This window comes from Lytechinus variegatus, chromosome 7 (assembly GCF_018143015.1).
Source record: "Lytechinus variegatus isolate NC3 chromosome 7, Lvar_3.0, whole genome shotgun sequence".
NCBI classification, from domain to species: domain Eukaryota; kingdom Metazoa; phylum Echinodermata; class Echinoidea; order Temnopleuroida; family Toxopneustidae; genus Lytechinus; species Lytechinus variegatus.
The window spans coordinates 26308266-26331637 of record NC_054746.1 but is presented as its reverse complement, the minus strand read 5'-3'; the positions used below and the strand labels follow the sequence as shown (position 1 = coordinate 26331637).

Here is a 23372-nt window from a genome sequence, read left to right as displayed (position 1 = left end):
TTCCCTTCAGTAAACATTAATCCAATGGGTAAATGAATTTTCAGATCAAAAGATTTCCTGGTTAAATGAAATAGACATAAACAAATTTCATAAAGTTACTGTATGATCATAAAATCGAAGAAAACTAAAACCCTTTGACTAGAATGTGTTGTCAAAGAGCTTATTTTACTTGTTTTACAATCTAATCATTGTACTTGTACACATTTAAGCTTGATGAAAATAATATTACCCAAAAGATTTGCAATCTTTAAAATTCTCAATTTCTTAAATTCTATGTTATCACATTGATATTTTTCTTCAAAGTTATATTTTCACATACTAAAGTCTCCTTACTTACTTGAGAAAGATGAAATACTCCAGACCGATGTAGGTTATCAGGTAGAAAATAATGTGAAAGTTATCTGTAAAAAGATACACACATATATAACTAAACTATAAATTGGCCTGTGATCAAACTGAGACTATAATGTTTACACTGCAAGATGGCGCTAGAGACATCTACCAAGGATGATAGAGTGATGCCAATAGAAATTTATTTTGTATATCAAATGAAGCTTCAGATATGAAGTCTCACTTCAATTATTTTGAGACCTATGCCTTTTTTAGTGTGCATACACTTTGTTATAAACAATTTTATTAATAAATTTGTGTTCTAAGTCTTGTCATACATTTTCTCTGCATCTCTATAAATGTGGCTGAATAAATGACTGACATTTCAAGAGTGACTTGTATATGGGAGATCATTGTTTGACATATTATTCTGAATCCCCCGCTGCAAGCAATTATACAAATAACAATTGGTGGCAGCATTTTGAACACGATACATCCCCCCCCCCCCAGAAAAAAAAGAGAAAAATATATGTAGCACACTTTATCATTAACAATCACTGGATATATGATCTTGAATTGGATAAGCCAACACTGGTCATTTAGGATTATCCATTTAGGAATATACATTTAGATTTATCAATCACTGCATGTATATGCTGACTGTTTCCTTCAGGATCAGCCATTGCTGTGTGGTGAATATTACATGTAATATTTTCCATTTTGGATCACTAATTAGACAGTGAATATTATATCCATCATTTTGATATTCCACACCAATGACACATAGTATGTAACAGGTCCTACTTTGGGGTAGCTGCCATTAAGCTCCATTCCCTGGAGCAGTCTTATAAAATCTTACTTGGATCTCTAGCTACGGCATCAGAGTAGATATAGAACCAATCATCCAATGTAAGAAGTTGGAACAGAGTTAGAGCAGCGGATCCAATGTTTCCAAATCTCTCCTTGTCAATCTCAGCATACAAACCACGACCAATCACAGCAAATATATCTGAGGATGGTTGGTCAATGGAATAATCACATTGTTGATAAACACTATATTTCTTTCTTCAGTTAAATTTTTTTCAAGCATTGGAAGTAAATTGTAGCTTTCCAAAAAAGCTAGATTTGTCTATCAAATTATAAATGATAAATATTCTTTTAATTCATGAGAGCAAACAATTTCTTACCCCCTCAAAAAAAAAGAAAAAAAAGAATACTCCTCATTTTTCTTTCAATTTTCTTTTCATCTAATTACATAACATAAAAACTGTATGAAATAATTTCACTTTCTTTTCTGGGATACCACAGAACATCATAGAGAAACGTGACACAAAATCAAATCAAGGAAACATGCATTCCTTACTCTTCCTTTATAATATTTTGAACAAAACTAACATGGATATATCACAACTTCATAAATTAATTGACCTTCCTACTAAGATCTGAAAGAAATATATAAGAAAACTAAGATCCTTGGCCCGAAGCTACCAAATATTCATCTTATTAATGATCTACAATACCAGAAATTCAATGTGCAAACATTATTTGTTGCTATATGTGTGGTATTTGAGCCTCAAGTAAGCTTTTAAATGTAAAGCACCTCTCTTCATAAATTAAGCCTTATCTTAATTTATTGTTGGCAGATTGGGCCCTGTCTTAAAGGAGCTGTGATTGATTTAACATTGATCTCACGTATGGGTAGCCATTTAAAAAGCATAACGTCGACTGGCAGTAGTATGATGCATACACTAGTGCACATTATCTATCCAGAGCACAATGCTCTATATGCTCTTTGCAGATAGCAAATTATGGAGTCATTGCTTTCCATAGTTATGATTTGGATTAGTTGTAACTTATATAACGGCAAACACAGGGTTCCCAGCTTTTCAAGAAAACAAAATTCCCTGATTTTTCCCTGATGAAGTTTAAAAATTCCCTGATAATTAATTAAACCCATACCCAGTTTTGCATGTTTTCTACGTTGTTGCACTGAATTTCATCTAATTTCAGTATAAAAACAAAAATGTTAAATCATTTAGTACCACCATAACCATTCATTCAAAGGATGTTGTTTGGATATGCAACAAAATACAACAGAGTCTGACTGACTACTGTGCTTTTGACTTTTGGGCCAGTTAAAATTCCCTGATTTGAGGTATTTTTCATCAAATTCCCTGACTTTTTCCTGACCGGAAAAAAGTAAGATAATTTTCTGATTTCCCTGATGGGCTGGGAACCCTGAAACATTGCCATTTAGTCTACACTTTCCATTGAAAAGGATACATAGAAAGAGAGAGATGAGCATTATGATGGCTCCCATGGACTGAACTGATTCCAGACAGGTATTCATGATGACCTGCAAGCTTCGTAGAAACCTAGTACATGATAGGGGAGAGAATAATCAATGCTTTCATGTATCAATTATGCACTGGTCAATCCTCAGTCTTCATATACCAGGGCCAGCATTTAATTATTAAAGTTTTTTTGTTGAGTTATTTGCTCAGAAAAATACATGTACTTAGATGGTGTTCAGTTCCTAAATCAGTTATTAACCCTAAGTTTCAGAACACTTCTCAAAGAAACTAACATCAATACTTAAGAAATCTCATTGGCAGATAATGATTTTTTGTTGGCAGTTATAAAGTTATAAAACATAAAGTAGAATTGTGGTGAAACTTGTTAATCATTTAGCAACAACAATGCTTTTCAGGTATTCACACTCAGATTAGACTACTATTGTAAAATGCTAAGTACTGTAACGATCCCGCAACAAGGATCGTGACGTAAACAATCAGCCCTGCGCATGACTATTGTTTACTCATTATTCATAGCTGTCGCGAGAACTCATTCAACCGTGAGTATTATGTCTTTCGGTTATTATTAGAAATTACTTGAGATTTCATATTCCAAATCAGAAAATGATTAATGTATTAGCTAGTTTGTAAATGAGGCCTGAGTTTTTAATGAAGAAATGTTAGGAGATAAGTTGATTTGCAGTTTTTATGATCGAATTGGTGTAGATATAGATTGAATAATTCATCGCTGGCTGTGTTTATGAACGTACATAATTTGCATAAGAGCACAGCCGGCGTATTTGCATAAGTGCGGATGAGCGTTTGGAATGCACAGTACGTCCGATCGCAGCGCTGGTCGATTTTGATAGATTTTTGACTAATTCATATCTTTTTGAGTATTGATATGAACGGTTCTGTATATATTTCAGTGCAAAAAGATATATCCTTTTGGAAACGTATCGACTTATTGAATGTTTTGAAGTAATAAACGAGAAATTGTGAATAAACTGGCTTCGATAAAGCACAGTTCGAGTACTCTGTACATTATACGCTGCGCGTAGACGTGTGTGTGCTATCCAAACCGCTCGGCGCACCGTTTTCACCTACGTCCGCAATTTGTCCATATAAATAAGATACGTTTAGTCGCCGGGGCTGGCACGAACAACGGAAATCTGACTGTTGCTACGGGGAAGACTTGGAAAACTTGGAAAGGTAAACAGACGCAGGAAACAAGCCTATAGCCAAGGCATATAGACGCTGGAAACCTCGATATGAATTGAATTAAGTCCCTATATTGACCCGTATGTTTGAATATGAGAATTCCCCAATAGAGGTCCAGATTAATAAAAGTATAGATCTTGCTATGATATAAATTTTCTTAATAATTATTTTGGGCGAGCGACCTGAAGTAAATAGTCTAGGAATCAATCTCTTCGTATATATCGACGCCGGAATTAACAGACGTGGAAACGAATGTCGAGACTAGACTGGGAAGCTGGAAATAGAAGTTTTTCTCTTAAGCTAGACGCCGGTTATAGATCTGGAAAATTCTTATACTTGGATGCCCAAAATAAAAGTTTAATAATTAGCCCTTATTTCTCTGATAACAAAAATATCTTAGAGCTTATCTAAATATTAGACATTGTTTACCTGTAACAGTGGCGAGTAAAGTACATGTATATATATATTTATGTAATTTGAATAATAAAGTGCACCATTTTTCTTTTTGCCATTGAAACTAAAATCTGAGTCACAAACCCCTGTGTCTTAATTTCTTTGCTGTGTACCCCCATAGTCATATATTTTGACGAAACGACCCTTAATTGCAAATAAACTATAGCGAGCCGCTCTAGCATTTTCTTCCACTCTTTTATTATAATTATCTTGGAAACTGCATGCTCGGAAAATATTGAGATAGACAAAAATGGAAATAGAGAAAAGCTCAGGTGATCCACCACAGACTGAACACCATCCTGACGTAGAGGTCGGAATGGAAGAAATAAGCGAGAGCGGCGGCCGCTACAAAATTGGTGTCAGAAGTGGGATAAACATGGCGGGGGTACCGCACAGAGAGAGGGAAATAGATGAGCTAAGTTGTTCCTCTGAAGAAATAATGTCTAATGCAATAAGCTCAAAGATAAATAGAACAGAGAAGACACATGCAGAGTCGCATTATGAAGCAATTATCAAACTTAATGGCCCAAATGATGAATCTGAGTAAGAAGACAAAAAGAAGGAGAAGACGTGCAGGTCCAGACTCTACCACAGAGGAAATGTCAGACTCCTTGGACGATAGTGAAGTGGAATTCGTTTTTAAACCAACTAGACGACCGGAAAACGTCCAAGAACTAGATACTAAACACGAGGAAGGAAAATCAGATGTCGGGAAAATGCCGGAACTGGAAGAAGCTAACAAACCACAGGCAAATAATAAATCTAGCTTCAACGAGAAGAAAGCTCAGGAAAATAACACCCGTCCACTAATCATGCCGGACAAGTATGATGGGAGTACGGACTGGGAAGATTACAGTTCTCATTTCGAATCTTGTTGTGGAATTAACAACTGGAATGATGAAGAATCAGCTAAGTACCTTGCCGCAAGCTTAAGAGGACCAGCCCTGAGACTTTTAGGAGAACAGAGGGGGAAAAAGTGGAACTTTGAAGAAATAAAGGATGTATTATCATTCAGGTTCTCTTCTGCAAAGCAAGCAGAAAGCTATTTGATGGAACTCAGGAATCGTAGGAGACGTCAGGGAGAATCACTCCAAGAATTAGGTCGTCACATTAGAGAACTAACTGCTAAAGCATACCCAAACTTCGACAGTCAGGGAATTGATAGGTTGGCTAGAATTCATTTTACGGATGCTATTCGCAGTAGTGAGATTCGCATGGGGATATTTCATGCTAAGGCAACTAGCCTAGATGAAATGATTCGAGCAGCAATTACAAGTGAAACGTTTCTACAGACGGAAGCTGAGCGAAATGGGTGGAAGAAGCCTGCCTATAATAGAGGGATCGTCTCTGATATTGATCTGGAAAAGATAATCAAAGATGAAGTTGCCAAAGCCATAGGACATGCTATGGAAAACCGACCCGAGAATGAGAGAACAGTGGAAGATATCAGGAAGATTAGAACCAAACAGATACCAAACCAACCAACGCGTGATGAGAAGATACTGAGATGCTTCTATTGTGATCAACCTGGCCACTTTGCGAGGGAATGTCGCAAGAAACAACGAGATGTACAAAGACAAAACTTAAATCAAGTTGACACGCCTTGGCCAAAACAAACCGGAGCTAATCGTCATTACCAGTCAAACGACCAGTGGTCGTCCCAACGGGTCATGGGTCGGCCAGAAGCCCAGAATTAGACAAGACCCAAAGAAATCAGAAGACAAGTTTCGTACCAAGTATAAATCATAACATTGGTGGTCTCTATGTTCCAATACATATTCAGGATAAAGAATACAAGTTTTTAATTGATACTGGTGCGTCAGACTCTTACATTTCAAGACGAGTCTATGAACAATTAGATGAAAGGCAAAGGCCTCCACTGCAAAATCGAGATGTAGTTGCATTTTTAGCAGATGGTTCGCCATTAGCCATATTTGGAGCAATAACTCATGAGATGACGATAGGCCCTAACAAAGGACTAATAACTGTACTGGTAGCAGATGTTAGTAGCGATGGAATACTCGGTTTGGATAACCTCACTAAGATGGGAGCCAGCATTGATCTTAATAATTTCCAACTAACTACAAAATGGGGAAAAGTCGATTGCAGTAATGAAACTGGCAAGAAGTTATTCTGTCGTATAGTTGCGTCAGAAACCACTACTATCCCAGCGGGTAACGAAGCTGTGATCCTTGGAACAACTAAAGAAAGAATCAAACCAAACACATTGGGCTTAATAGAGGCTGGAAACGCCCAACACCAACTTATGAAGAAAGGTATCATTACTGCGAGGGCATTAATCACAATGGGCGAGGATTTGGTGCCTGTTAGAGTATTTAACCCTTCTTCATCAAACAAGGTCATAATGAAGAATACACCTATCGCTACCATGACAGAAATAGATAGGAATGAGATCCAAGAAGTTCCCAAGTACACCACTGTTAGTGATGGAATGGTACAAGACCACTTAAGAGACCTACTAAACAGAAGTAAAGAAGGAGTGCCAACTGAGTATCATCACGAAATAGAAAAGTTATTGACAGAATTTCAAGATATCTTTTCCAAGGGAGATGACGATATTGGAAGAACAAATCTGGTTCAACACAAGATTGATACTGGAACTCAGAGACCTATCAGACAACGCCCACGCAAACACCCATTTGGACAAAGAGAAGAAATCAAGAAGCAAGTAGATGATCTACTTGCAAAGGAACTTATCGAACCAACTGACAGTCCTTGGGCTTCAAACATTGTGCTCGTCAAGAAAAAGGATGGATCCCAGCGATTCTGCGTAGATTATCGACAGCTGAATGCTGCCACAATCAAAGACGCATATCCCTTACCTAGGATAGACGAAACTTTGGACGCTCTGTCAGGAGCAAAGTGGTTCTCAACCCTGGACTTGGCAAGTGGGTATTGGCAAGTAGCCTTAGATAAAGATGCAAAGGCAAAGTCCGCTTTCCTGGCTGACGGGGGACTCTACTCATGGAATGTGATGCCTTTTGGTCTTTGTAATGCCCCAGCAACATTCGAGAGGTTAATGGACAAAGTTCTAACGGGACTCCACTGGCAGACGTTACTTGTATATTTGGATGACTTGATCATATTTGGAAAGTCCGTAGAAGAGGAACTATGCCGACTACGAGAAGTATTTCACCGACTACGACAAGCCAACTTGAAGTTAAAACCAAAGAAATGCCATCTGTTTAAACGGAAAGTCGACTACCTAGGACATGTAGTCTCAGATGAAGGTGTTTCAACACAAGACGAGAAGATTGATGCTGTGCGATCATGGCCTACACCTCGGAATGTGAAAGAAGTTCGAAGTTTCTTAGGACTTGCATCCTATTATAGACGATTTGTTGAGGGTTTTGCAACCATTGCTAAACCGCTTCATCAATTGACAGAGAAGGGTCGTGCCGGACAGTTCATATGGAGTTCTGTCTGCCAGGCCGCTTTTGATGAACTCAAGCAAAGACTGATCTCAGCACCAATCTTAGCATATCCAAGTACCGAAGGAGAGTTCATACTGGATACTGACGCAAGCAAGGAGGGAATAGGCGGGGTGCTGTCACAAGTACAAGACGGGAAGGAGAGAGTGATCGCTTATGGGAGCAAAGTTCTTAGCAAGGCGGAACGCAATTATTGTGTCACCCGTAGAGAACTTTTGGCGGTTGTTACATACTTGAAGCATTTCAAGCAATATCTGTATGGTAGACATGTCAAAGTAAGGACAGATCACGGAGCATTAAGATGGCTAACCAACTTTAAGCAACCAGAGGGACAGTTAGCCAGATGGCTAGAGGTTATAGCCGCTTATGACACTGAAATAATTCATAGAGCTGGAAGAAGTCATGGCAATGCTGATGCGCTTTCAAGGCGTCCGTGCAGACAGTGTGGAAGAGAGAATGATTGCGGAATTGAGCATTCAGACACTAACTGCAGACGCACTTGTGTTATTCAGATGACCGACGTAACAGGTAATAACAGAGCTGAGATGAGGAAGGCTCAGCTTGAAGATACAGGTATTAAGCCGGTGATAGAAGCATTGGAACAAGTCAGGAAACCTACCAAGGAAGAGATGTCTTCTTTGCCTTTCAGAGCGAAGGTATTACTTGGGCACTGGGGACAGCTTGAGATGGTAGATGGGGTACTTTATCGGAACTGGGAGTCGGAAGATGGAAAAACTTCTAGACGGAGACTTGTGTTGCCAAAGCAAAGAGTACAAGAAGTACTGGAAGAGATTCACGGTGGCAGATTAGGTGGACATTTAGGGTCCATGAAAACTTTGAGGAGTGCCCAGATTCGCTATTACTGGGTGGGCATGAAGGCAGATGTGAGGTCTTTCATTCGACAATGTTTGATGTGTGGGAAAAGGAAGTCCTATGGAAGAAAGAAAAGAGCGCCGCTACAACAGAGACGATCTGGTGGTCCATTGGAAAGGATTGCACTTGATATAATGGGACCCTTACCAACTACCGAAAATGAGAACAAGTACATATTAGTTGTGGCAGACTATTACACAAAGTTTGTGGAAGCATACGCCATCCGCAATGAACAAGCACATACTGTGGCAAATAAGCTAGTTGAGGAATTCATCTGTCGTTATGGGGTGCCAAAGGAAATACATTCAGATCAAGGTCGCAATTTTGAGTCTAAGTTATTCAAGGAAGTATGCCAAATTCTTGGTATAAAGAAGACGAGAACCACCGCTTATAACCCGAAGTCTGATGGGATGGTGGAAAGATTCAATAGGACCTTGCTAGGGATGCTCGGAACGATGATAGATCCTGACAAGCATCAGAAAGATTGGGACAGATATGTTCCCTTTGCGACAGCCGCTTATAGAAGTGCGGTACACGAAACCACTCAAGAGACGCCAAATATGATGATGTTTGGGCGAGAGGTTACTCACCCAATGGACTTGTATGTTGATCAACACAAGGAAAATGAACTTGAAACTGACTACGCAGCCAATCTTCGAGACAGAATGGAGGAAATGTATTCTTCTGTGATGAAGGACGGGGACACCAACTTGAGAAGACAGAAAAGGAACTATGATGCAACTATGTTTGGCGAGACCTTCAACGTTGGGCAATATGTTTGGCTACGGAACGATGTAAGGAAGAAGGGAGTGAGCCCTAAACTCGCAAACAAATGGGAAGGTCCATTTCGTGTGATGAGGAAGATGTCGGAGGTCACGTTTCGCATCCAGAAAAGTCCTAGATGTCGTGCAAAGGTGGTCCACTTCGACAGGCTAAAGGGGTATGAAGGAACCGAACTATGTAACTGGAACCAGGTCACCGACCAGACCAATGATGAGGAAACCACAGACCAGAGTACAGAACGAGACGAGGGAAATGACGAAGAACCAACTGGAAGTGAGGAAGGATCTGGTCGCTATCCAAGACGAAGTCGCCGCCCACCTAACTATTTTTATTGATTGTATGATATATATGTATTTTCGCATTTTATATTATCATATATTTCTCTTCCATCTTTCATCTATTCCTACTGTCCTTCCTCATTCTCCTACTTCCACTACTTTCCCAATCTCTTCATCTTTACTCTATTCTTCCTTTTCTGTATGAAAAATGAATTTGCAAATATGTTCACTTTTGTAACGCCACTGAGTAGAGTAATTAATAAACTTATATTAGGAATTGGATACCAATGATTTCTTCCAAGTTCTAAAATTAATTCAGAAAAATTCACCACTAGAATGAGTGGAGTGAAATTGGTTTTATTTGGCAGAGTCAGATGCTGCTTCTTGAACTATAAGTATATGTGCTGAAAACTTAAAGTAATGTTTGATTGATCGGATGATGATGGTGATTGTATGGTGATGCCTATTTTAGTACAAAAGATTGAGAGAAGAGGTGAGCTATCAGAGTATTAAGAGTTAAGAAGCAATTGCTGACAATCTTCCAAATACCAACTTTTCTTTTGTTTGAATCTTTGTGACTATTCCTGTTAATGAATAAATTTGGCTGATGTAATGCTTAATATTTTACTTGGAAAAAGGACTTGGTTATCCATGTAGGTTTTGAAAATGCGAGGACGCATTTCGTAGAGAGGAGGGCTGTGTAACGATCCCGCAACAAGGATCGTGACGTAAACAATCAGCCCTGCGCATGACTATTGTTTACTCATTATTCATAGCTGTCGCGAGAACTCATTCAACCGTGAGTATTATGTCTTTCGGTTATTATTAGAAATTACTTGAGATTTCATATTCCAAATCAGAAAATGATTAATGTATTAGCTAGTTTGTAAATGAGGCCTGAGTTTTTAATGAAGAAATGTTAGGAGATAAGTTGATTTGCAGTTTTTATGATCGAATTGGTGTAGATATAGATTGAATAATTCATCGCTGGCTGTGTTTATGAACGTACATAATTTGCATAAGAGCACAGCCGGCGTATTTGCATAAGTGCGGATGAGCGTTTGGAATGCACAGTACGTCCGATCGCAGCGCTGGTCGATTTTGATAGATTTTTGACTAATTCATATCTTTTTGAGTATTGATATGAACGGTTCTGTATATATTTCAGTGCAAAAAGATATATCCTTTTTGGAAACGTATCGACTTATTTAATGTTTTGAAGTAATAAACGAGAAATTGTGAATAAACTGGCTTCGATAAAGCACAGTTCGAGTACTCTGTACATTATACGCTGCGCGTAGACGTGTGTGTGCTATCCAAACCGCTCGGCGCACCGTTTTCACCTACGTCCGCAATTTGTCCATATAAATAAGATACGTTTAGTCGCCGGGGCTGGCACAAACAACGGAAATCTGACTGCGGAAGGCTTGCCACGGGGAAGACTTGGAAAACTTGGAAAGGTAAACAGACGCAGGAAACAAGCCTATAGCCAAGGCATATAGACGCTGGAAACCTCGATATGAATTGAATTAAGTCCCTATATTGACCCGTATGTTTGAATATGAGAATTCCCCAATAGAGGTCCAGATTAATAAAAGTATAGATCTTGCTATGATATAAATTTTCTTAATAATTATTTTGGGCGAGCGACCTGAAGTAAATAGTCTAGGAATCAATCTCTTCGTATATATCGACGCCGGAATTAACAGACGTGGAAACGAATGTCGAGACTAGACTGGGAAGCTGGAAATAGAAGTTTTTCTCTTAAGCTAGACGCCGGTTATAGATCTGGAAAATTCTTATACTTGGATGCCCAAAATAAAAGTTTAATAATTAGCCCTTATTTCTCTGATAACAAAAATATCTTAGAGCTTATCTAAATATTAGACATTGTTTACCTGTAACAGTGGCGAGTAAAGTACATGTATATATATATTTATGTAATTTGAATAATAAAGTGCACCATTTTTCTTTTTGCCATTGAAACTAAAATCTGAGTCACAAACCCCTGTGTCTTAATTTCTTTGCTGTGTACCCCCATAGTCATATATTTTGACGAAACGACCCTTAATTGCAAATAAACTATAGCGAGCCGCTCTAGCATTTTCTTCCACTCTTTTATTATAATTATCTTGGAAACTGCATGCTCGGAAAATATTGAGATAGACAAAAATGGAAATAGAGAAAAGCTCAGGTGATCCACCACAGACTGAACACCATCCTGACGTAGAGGTCGGAATGGAAGAAATAAGCGAGAGCGGCGGCCGCTACAGTACTATAAATTGAATATAATTTGAATAATACTTCTTAGGCAAGTAAAAGTTTTGCTTAATTCATATATATATTTTTCTTCCTGTTACTACAGGCAAACTCCTCAATCGGGATATAATTGAATGAGCAGCTAAATTCATCACAACAACACATTTCAACCCTAGAGAGGCATACTCTCTTTAAAAAAGAGTTTGTGTGGCTGCATTGATCTAGGTACTTATTTGAATGATGTTACGAAAACAGAAATGTACATGGGATTTGCACTTTAAAGAAACATTATTGACTTATATACATGTAGGCATGTTGTGTACCGGCAGGAAGAAATTCCTCAAAAAGCTGTGCGCACCAGAATTGGTAGACTAGCTTAGCCAAGGTAATATAGGAGCGCCTTGAGCACCTAGCAAGCCGGATACGTGCGCTATACAAATCCTGTATTATTTATATTATTTATTTGTGCTATTGCCAAAAAAAGATAATATGGACAGCAACCTTTCTTATTCATAAAACATAATGTACTTTAAACAGGAAATCTTCATTATGAGGAGTAGAAGTCAGACAAACCGCTACCTACAAACAACAGACATCCTAAGACCCATTTGAATGGTATTATACAGGAAACTCATAAAGTGGTTTAGATTGTTTGCCACCAACAAGGATTGCCTTCCTTTAATATACTGTGTTAATTGCTCTCATCCACTGTTTAGTCATGTTAAATTATTACACCCTACAAAACCCCATCAGAGGGGACATACAATCATTTTAAAAGACCAGGGGCCCGTTGCATAAAACTTTTTACCTGAGAAAATTCAGGTTGTTTTTACCGGAGTTTTTGCCCTGTGTTAAAGTCAATGGCAGAAATCAGACTAACCTTAGTTTTCAGTTTTTACCAGAGTTTTTCCCTCAGGTAAAAAGTTTTATGCAACAGGCCACAGGGGGTGTTTCATAAAGAATTAAGTAGGACTTAGAATCGCATCTAAAAGTCAATACGTATATGATATGTATCGTGCAATCTTATTGATTAATACGCAGTAGTGCGCATCCTCTTATCGGGATCTGGCCAATGTTGTCATGCCTTTTATACCGCACACACTAGGAATTTAAGTGTGGTTGTAAATCACACTTAAATCTTTGTGAAACACCCCCCCCCCGATCTTTTAATACAAAAGCTTGCTTACAGACAATATACACAAACATTTCTTATTTCCTTATCGCAAATCCTACAATTTTACAATTATTATAACTACTTCTGAAATCTTAGCATATTGACCCAAAGCAACTTTTAACACTAAAGGGGTACTCAGGGTTGCAAATGATATAAATAAATAGATTGATATTCACCAAGCAAAATGCAAAAAAAAAATCATCAATATCTGATGACAAATAAAAAGTTATTGAATTTCAAAGTGTGGCAATATATTGTAAAAATGTAGGCTGTCATGAATATATAATTGGTGGACTGATGATGTCATATCCCCATGTTCCTTTTTCTTATTTCATTACAAGAAATCTATCTTTATACATGTCTGTTTGATATGTCTCTCTTGTAACAAAATAAAATGAAGCAATGATTATAAAACACATAAAATATAAATGTCAGTGCGACTTTTTTCATTCTTGATGGACAAAATTTGAATAAATAAAATTTTATATAATAAAATACAAAACAAGTGGGATATGATGTCATTAGATTGCTTATAGCATATTCATGTAGACATGCAAAGAACTGTGTCACCAAAATAATGTAAACTTTAAAATGTCATAATTTTCTTATTCCTTATCCGATAATGATGAACTTTTCAGTGTTTTGTTTGTCTGATTTCACTTTATCTGTTCAAAAATCATATCATTTTAAGCCTGGAGTACCCCTTTAATTATTAATTATGGAACAAGCTTTTTATATAAAATTGTGCTGACCTGACTGTTCTGAGAACCCTTAGAGCTTTCAATGCTCGCATGGCTCGGAAGATACTCAAGATGGCAAGGATCTGAACATTACCCCCGTAGAAGATCTCGATCCCAAAGTCAGCAACATTGGATACCACAATCAGGAAGTCTGGAAAAATCAACCAAAATCAACGTATAAATCCACCCAGTTCACATTCATAATTTTCAAACAAAAAATGGAATGTAGGCCTATATTGTTGTACAAAATGAAAAGTTGTTAAAAAGTGAAATTGAAAAAATATATAAGATTCTCACCCATGACATTCCACATTTCTTTGAAGAAGTCCAAATGCCAAACATAGATCTTGAGAGCAGACTCCATGAAGTAGATGACAAGAAGAATGTAGTCAATAAACTTGAAATGCCAACCTGTCAAGACAAAAAAAAGGTAATGATAGAACAAACATATTTAACTGTTTTGCAAGTACTTTCATTCCTATTTTTATTGTGGCTTCATGCAGGTGCAGTCATCATGTACCCCAATGATAAAATATGCATCCATGCATGCAACTTGTTCTAAAATATCTGACGAGTACAAGTTAATTTGTCTTTGCCTTACATTTCATTCATTCAGTAATTCATTCTCCCTCATTTCAGGACATTCAACAGTTAAAATGAAATCCATGTCATTTTTTGCACAGAGTTACTTTAGCACCTAAATATTCCAAATATGCACAAATTTAAATGGGTTTTTGCAATCGAGCTTTGAAGTTCACCCATTTGAAAGGCCTCAAGAGATATGTAATAAAAATATTTGTGCAGTTTTAGACCCCACCAGATCACAACATCGACTTTATACCTCTATTACCCAGTCAAAATCCATCTAAATTTTACCCTATTTTATCTTATAGCTCAGAATTATACTTATTTGCTATTCCTTAAATCTTTAAATAAATCTCATTGTCATGAATGAATAGTGAAAAACAGATTATTTTCAATGTACAGAAAATGAAAAATTTAACTGAAAAATTTCAGATTCAATCAATTTTTAGCAGAAATCATATGGTAATTTGACTATTTTTATATCAGGTAGAAACCAAGAATGCCTTGTGTGCGATTAATGATACACCCACCTGCTCTAACTTCAACTACACTGAATGTGAGAGCACACAGTATGAATGTATTGAACAAGATAACGCAGAGGATGAAACCGGTAAAGAGAGGAGACTCTGTCAAATCGTAGAGCTGACGTCGTAAGAATCCCGCATCTCGGAGGATCTTGTCTCTTCTGGCCTGAAGTTCCACCTTTTCATCATTCTCCTGTTTGTTGATGCCATGAGCTTCATAGGCATGTGCACTTCGCATTGAATCTAGTCTGTGAAACACACAAATTAATGAATATTCATATCAGGGCCCCATTTAATTGATACTACTACTAGCATCAGACTTGCCAGAGCATTATACTCTACGAACCCCTCCTGGTCTGCAGAGATAGGGACTCTCTCTGAAACTACAAAACTTGATGACTCTATTCTGTCATTGAATGAGCACACACTTAATACTGGGCTGTTCAGTTTGTTATCAATTATGAGTCAACTCTAAAAGTAAATATGAAACATTATAATACCCTAATATTGTCTATACAGTGTAAACTTAAATATATTTTGTTTCTAGTCTGTGACATCTCTAGATAAAAAGCCTGGATGCTGATATGAGACAAAAGAAAGTGACAGAATGAAAGTTGAATCTTGACCTTAACCATTTTTAGTATTCCATGGAAACAAAGAATAGCAAAGTTATGAAATTTCCATTTCACAAAAAAGTTGGATGCATCTGAATGACATGATTTGAAGACAACTGAGTTTCATGTGCCTTAGATTGAAAAAAAAAATTTATTTTTGTTGTAATTACCAGAACAATAAAAAGAAGATGAATAAAAGTATTAGGGAATATGTGACTAGTTACGATAACTGAAGGGCTAAGTACCAAGGGGCGGGATATGTAAATATGTTCACCTTTATGAGTAAAACCATACAATCTGATGACAAAATCACCATTTCTAAAAAAAAAAAAAAAGGCTCAAAGACAAAGTTAAAAGCGAGTGTGCATTCACGTCAGCTCACCTCATGAGTGTCGCCCCATCTAACTTGTTATCTGAGGGACCCTTTTCCTGAAGATGTTGAAGATGGGCTGGCAGGACTACACTCTGGGGTGCAACCATATGCCTCCTTGCAGCTAATCTTGATACCGGTTGAGCAGCAGCAGCAGCCTTCTTACGGTGATTCCGCATCACATTGCGATGGTAAGAGAGGGACATCAAATAGGTGGCAGAGTTATCATCTGCTTGATCATCTTCTGACACCATGGTTAGAGTTGTGTTTGCATCAATGACTTATCCTCTGACTTGAGATCTATAGCTTTAAAAAAAAATCATAATCATAATCAATATTAAAGTAGAACCATTACCGCTGTCATCTAATTCAATAATGCCTGCCTGCACGGAAACCTACACACTATTTCCACTCCCTGGAAGATTGAGTATTCCAAGCAGTCACCATGTCAGGCATCCAACATGCTGAGTAAACTAAGCACCTACATGTATTATCTAGGAAAACATCTTGAATGTCCCCAATGTAGATTATAAGCCAATTACTTTTTGTTTTTAAGTGGGCAAAAATTATCAATCTATATTGTCGAACAGTTTTGCTTTAAGTCTACATCTACTTTAGATAGTATATTAGTGAATTTGAAGGTGATTTTTTTTCTTTTTACAAACAGAAGACAAGAAAGAATTACCAATTAGTAGTACCTTTTGTTTTTAAGTGAGAAGACTTATCAGTCTATATTATTGAGCAGTTTTTCTTACTATTTAAAGTCTAGATCTACTTTAGATAGTAAATTGGTAAAATTGAAGGGATTTTTTGTTGTCTTTTTTACAAACATAAGACAGGGAAAAATACCAATTACCTTTTGTTTTTAAGTGAGAAGACTTATCAGTCTATATTGTTGAACAATTTTGCTTACTAAGTCTAGATCTACTTTAGATAGTAAATTGGTAAATTTGAAGGGATTTTTTGGGGCTTCTTACAAACATAAGACAGGGAAAAAATACCAATAACCTTTTGTTTTTAAGTGAGAAGACTTATGAGTCTATATTGTTGAACAATTTTGCTTACTAAGTCTAGATCTACTTTAGATAGTAAACTAGTGAATTTTAAGGTGATATTTTTTCTTTTTACAGAAAGGTCTTAAACCACAAATATAGGTCTTCAAGCTTGTCGGGGGGGGGGGGGGGGGGGGGTGGGGGGGCAGGGATACGTCCCCTGCATGGGTTATGACTCGTCAGGGGGGGGGGCAGACTGCCCCTCCCGTAGGTACGCTAGTGTTTGAAGGGGATTTTTTTTGTCTTTTTACAAACATAAGACAGGAAAGAAGGTTTCAATATACATAGTCTATTTTGGTTTTTCAGAATGTTCAAATATTAAATTCTCTATTAAACTTCTATACAGTTATCCACTATACAGTATCCACAACATTCTCGAAAATAAAGTCAATGCACATACATGTACGCACCTACATAATTCTTAACTCACTTTATGCCATAAGCAGCACCTAGTATCCTCTGGACAAGGTGCTATTGAACTGTTAGTTGTAGTAGTAAGTTACACAGTGAGCTAAAACAAGTACATAGAGGTCCAATGTCTGCAGACAGATATATGGGGCATTGCAAGAAAATTGCAATTAATTGTAAGTCAACATGGGGGTCTCAAAAATGATGAAAATGAATTAAGTGCATTTTTTTACAAGATTGCTGGTCTGCTTTTTTAATAAGAAGTAAAAATTAATTTGCTATCGATTAAATTGATCGGTTAAGTTACAAATTATAAATTTTCAGAAATTTGGTTGTGATTGAAAACTTTGTTCTTGAAAAGCCAATTAGGCAGATAAAATCAACATCTTTTGCTCTGCCTTTGCTTCAGGGTTTTCTTTGTAATATTGCTTTTCTTTACTTTTCAATCAAAATTATGAAATTGTTGATGTCCGTGTCTACTTTAAACTTTTTATGAAATAAAGCTTCAAAGTTTTATGAAATTACCTTCTCTTCCATACCCCTGTCCTTGAAATTATTCAAGTTATATAAGGCAATTTTTTTTACAAAGTGAACACCACAGTCATCCACATAAATTATTTTTTTAAAGGCCCTTAACATTTAATCGTGTTTCACTCTCAGTCTACCCTAAACAAGACGGGAATAACTGTCTTTTCTGGTGATTTATTTAAAAATTCCCATCATTTGACGCCAATGTATTTCAGCGGAACAACAGATCATACAGAGACTGAAGCTTTTCCTCTAGGTATATCTTTAACTGACCATTACACTATAAAAGCAGAGAACAATAGATTCATTGAACTAAATCTATTATTGTTCTGTGCTTTTATAGTGTAATAGTGAATTACATAATTATGAAGGGTACATGTGTAGCCAATGTATATAGCCAATGTATATCAGCAAAACAACCAATGGTACAGACTTCAGAGGCTGAGCCTTTAGGTTTTATTCTAAACAATAAGTTTGGCATATTTTCCCTACCATGAATGACATCTAAACTATTTTATTTTACTGAAAGGGGCTACCCTGCTAAAAAAATAAAATTTAAATTTAATAAATAAATTTTCATGATAGAGTATACCCTTTCTATGCACTAAAGGCTGATCAAAAGTTAGCCAGATCAGGGGGGTGTTTCACAAAGATTAAAAGTGACTCAGGGTCGCAATTAAATTTCCAGTTGTATGCAGTATAAAACACATCAATGCAGTGGTCAAGTCATACTATGAGGGCACTTTACTGTATAATAATCAACAAGATTGCGCATACAGATTAAAGCATGACTCTAGGTCACACTTAACCCCCCCCCCCATGCCATGCAGGGCACAAACACTGTCGCTTTTCAACAGCAATTCATGTAATGTATGAAGGAGGGTCCCCATGTCTGTGCATCAAAAAATTGAACAAAAGATTACACATGGAATTCTTTAATACTCCACAAAATTTGCATTTGACATTGTTCCATATATTTTCAAGAGTACTTATTTGTGCCAAATTCATATCACTTAAAACTTTGTTCTTGAAAAGCCAATTAGGCAGATAAAATCAACATCTTTTGCTCTGCCTTTGCTTCAGGGTTTTCTTTGTAATATTGCTTTTCTTTACTTTTCAATCAAAATTATGAAATTGTTGATGTCCGTGTCTACTTTAAACTTTTTATGAAATAAAGCTTCAAAGTTTTATGAAATTACCTTCTCTTCCATACCCCTGTCCTTGAAATTATTCAAGTTATATAAGGCAATTTTTTTTACAAAGTGAACACCACAGTCATCCACATAAATTATTTTTTTAAAGGCCCTTAACATTTAATCGTGTTTCACTCTCAGTCTACCCTAAACAAGACGGGAATAACTGTCTTTTCTGGTGATTTATTTAAAAATTCCCATCATTTGACGCCAATGTATTTCAGCGGAACAACAGATCATACAGAGACTGAAGCTTTTCCTCTAGGTATATCTTTAACTGACCATTACACTATAAAAGCAGAGAACAATAGATTCATTGAACTAAATCTATTATTGTTCTGTGCTTTTATAGTGTAATAGTGAATTACATAATTATGAAGGGTACATGTGTAGCCAATGTATATCAGCAAAACAACCAATGGTACAGACTACAGAGGCTGAGGTTTTAGGTTAAATTCTAAACAATAAGTTTGGCATATTTTCCCTACCATGAATGACATCTAAACTATTTTATTTTACTGAAAGGGGCTACCCTGCTAAAAAAAAAATTAAAATTTAATAAATAAATTTTCATGATAGAGTATACCCTTTCTATGCACTAAAGGCTGAACAAAAGTTAGCCAGATTAGGGGGGTGTTTCACAAAGATTAAAAGTGACTCAGGGTCGCACTTGAATTTCCAGTTGTATGCAGTATAAAACACATCAATGCAGTGGTCAAATCATACTATGAGGGGGCTTTACTCCGTAATAATCAACAAGATTGCGCATTAAAATTATCTGCGCATCCAGATTAAAGCATGACTCTAGGTCACATTTAACCCCCCCCCCCCCATGCCATGCGGGGCACCAACACTGTCACTTTTCAACAGCAATTCATGTAATTGTATGAAGGAGGGCCCCCATGTCTGTGTACCAAAAAATTGAACAAAAGATTACACATGGATTTCTTTAAAACTCCACAAAATTTGCATTTGCCATTGTTCCATATATTTTCAAGAGTACTTACTTGTGCTAAATTCATATCACAAATAAATTGTAACAAATTATACGGTTTTCTTGCAAAAAACTGTGGCCAGTCATTTTCAGATTTAAATAGGCCTAAACATTGCCTCATGTCTGCACACCCATTCACTTTTTACAAAATGCCTGTAATTCAATATCAATTCAATCAGCAGTTTGACTCAGAAAATCAGAATTCAATTAAATGAATATTACAAGTGTACAGAATGTCTTCGATGCATGACTCCAGTTATACACGTATGGTACCTTGCCATATAGAGAGCACCCAATTTTCCTAATTTTTTAAAATTGATAACCTGGGGGATATTCTGAACATTGTCTTTTCTTAAAATTTCATCTTTTTTCAGAGATATGACAAAATTGGTACAATGTATTACAGTATTATGATGGATGTCACAACTTTTGTCCAATCAAAATTGTCATAAATTTTGTCTCTTCTCTATAGCATGCACAAAATAATAAACAAATTCATACATGCATAATCCCATTCCAAGCAAATTATAAAACTTGACAGGGTCTAGCAGTCATAAATTTTGTCATTTCTTTTATTAACATTATATCCTGATACTACACATTCCTGACTGTATGTCAAACACACATTGATATTGTTTGGATTAGATTGTTGCATTTAGTTTCACTTATCATCCATGACACTTTCAAAAATATTTTTTCATGCCTCAAGTAATACATACTAGATCCAATTCCTCTTTTTATCTCTCTTCTCCAGAAATCTTTTCCAGCTTTCTGTTTATACATGTAGTTCTTGAAGTGTCAGCTACTGCATTTAAGGATATGCTCCATGTTTCCTACTGGTTAGAACATATCCCTCTTGGAGCTAACAGTGATTTTGATTTGTTTTTCTGTGAAAAGATGGGCGGAAACTTACATGTACTGAGTTATTGACAGAGAAAAGACAACTGAGAAGAATGATTCATGACAATCATGCATCTCGGAGAGAAATGACAAAATTTATCAGTTTTCCAGAATACCACCATCAATACCATGACCACCCCTGGCCTCCATGCTCATACATAGGCCCATATGTAAAAAACATGCAACCCAATTTAGTTAACCTTTATATTAGATCTAGATCTACATGTTTTTTTTTTAAACAATATAGTGCTGGTGTTGGTGCTCAGCCTAGTGTAAGTAAGTATGGCAATTCCCCCAAGTCTGCGCAGTCCCCCTTCTATGCGCACACGCATATCTGCGCAAATTAGTAAGCGCAACGAACACCGACTTTACACATGCAATACATAGATCTAGACAGATTGGCCTATTCATTCAAATATCTGACTCAAAATTGTGGATGAATAATGAATTTGGGGCATTTCATGTAACGGCCTCAAAATGCAGCCTTAAATTTTCATCACAATCCCCAAATCATATGCAAAGTGAATGGGTGCGCAGTCATGGGGTACCATATTTTGTTTATCTGAAAATGAATGCCCAATGTTTTTTCCAAGAAAATCTTTAAGTAAAACTTTAGGCCTAGACCTATTTCTTTCAAATTTATATGAGATATTTAGTACACTTAAAAAGATGGTCCAGGCTGGAGATATTTATCTCAAATAGAGTAAAATACACAAAGCAAAATGCTGAAAATTTGATCAAAATCGGATAACAAATAACAAAGTTATTGAATTTTAAAAATTTACATTATTCTGGTGAAACATTTCTAGTCATGTCTTTATGACTATTCATTAGGTGGGCTATGATGTCATATCCCCACTTGTTCTTTTGTATTTAGTTTATTCAACATTATTCTACCAAGAACTAAAACAATTGGATTGACAACTGATTAATGCATTACTTATGTATTGCTGAAACTTATTTCATCATAATGGAGACACATCATTGTACACATTTATTAAAATATGAAACAATTATGATTCCATTTTAATAACATAAGAAAAAGTGGGGATGTGACATCATCAGCCCACCTAATGAATATGCATGACAATGCATGATATAGATCTGTTTTCACAGAATATTGATCAACTTTAAAATTCAATTACTTTGTTACTTGTTATCCAATTTTGATGAAATTTTCAGCATTTAGATATAGGCTAAATTTTTTCAGCACAGACTATCCCTTTATTAACTGTTAGTGTTACCCCCGGGGGGGCCACTTCCATTCACGAGTGGATACCATGCGCGACCATGGGGTCTCGAAAAGCACCCTAAACACGTAATTTCCATATTCTGAAAATGCACCCCTTAATAAGTATTGGTGTGTGAAACCCTACCCTTAACAAGTATTGGAAACAAAACTCTTGGCAAATATTCCCTGAAATGAACCCCTAAACAAGTACAGGAATGTTTTGTTACGGGTCCTTCGGTCATCAGCTTTACCTTATTTGGTTTAGTACGACCCTGCCTTCTACACCTCACGCAAATCGGACTCTAAACACGAAGTGTTGGGGCAAAAAGGACATCCGTTATATAACATTTTAATTCTGTTTTTATCATCCCCGCAAATTCGACCCTAAACACGTAATTTTCCTAGCGAAATAGATACCTTTTTTTCATTATTTTTGTGTTTTTGACACCCTTATAACGTTACATACGTAACGTGTCCTATCGTGAAAAAGACATCCTTTTTACGTGTTTTTTGGGTCGCGCATGGTATCCACTCGTCAATGTAAGTGCCCCCCCCCCCCCCCCCCCCGGGAGTGTTACTCATAATATACGGTAGGAACACTGAAAGATTTTGTGAAATAAAAAGAAATGCATGTTAAATCTCAACTCATATTGTTTGATGTGCAGACTTGAGTCTCTCTAAACTACTCTCGGCCTCAAGACAAGACTCAAGAGTCGAGACGATTTCGGAATGTGAGACTGACTGAGCTGAGCTGAGCTGAGTGAGAGTGACAGACTGGTCTGGGTCCCAATAATCAGCTTTCTTTAGTTGTTTCTTACCAAACTCGCAGTTGCAGTTATGGCAGTCAATGATGACGAAGCCGGTGTTTGGAGCAACCCACTGAGTCTTGATTTATTTCTGTCCTCTGAAATGAAGCAAGTGCAATTTAGAATGATGATCTTTTGACTTTTTGTTGTTGAATTAAACACCGGCTGTTATTTTCAAGTCGAGTCAGATCAGCTGTTTGATCAAAACAAATCGAATCTCGCGCGAGCGCGCGCTCTGGTTAGAAAGGTCATCCCTGTCTACATGGGATCATGGGATGAAGCTTCCGCATCCGGGCGCGGCCGCGACCGG

At 36.8% G+C, this 23372-nt stretch overlaps 1 protein-coding gene across 1 annotated transcript in view; it reads right to left on the bottom strand.

Annotated features, from left to right (window-relative positions):
- Window positions 1-23279, bottom strand: part of LOC121418864 (cation channel sperm-associated protein 1-like) — a 29709-nt gene extending 6430 nt beyond the window's left edge. The window contains exons 1-8 of the mRNA XM_041613048.1: window positions 23075-23279; window positions 15963-16250; window positions 14973-15214; window positions 14155-14268; window positions 13870-14008; window positions 2614-2705; window positions 1190-1339; window positions 338-401 (exon numbers count right to left, since the gene is read on the bottom strand). Of these exons, the coding sequence (XP_041468982.1) occupies window positions 338-401; window positions 1190-1339; window positions 2614-2705; window positions 13870-14008; window positions 14155-14268; window positions 14973-15214; window positions 15963-16204 (1043 nt within the window). The 5' untranslated portion in view covers window positions 16205-16250; window positions 23075-23279. The remainder of the gene's footprint in view (window positions 1-337; window positions 402-1189; window positions 1340-2613; window positions 2706-13869; window positions 14009-14154; window positions 14269-14972; window positions 15215-15962; window positions 16251-23074) is intronic.
- Between the last annotated feature and the right edge of the window lie 93 nt (window positions 23280-23372).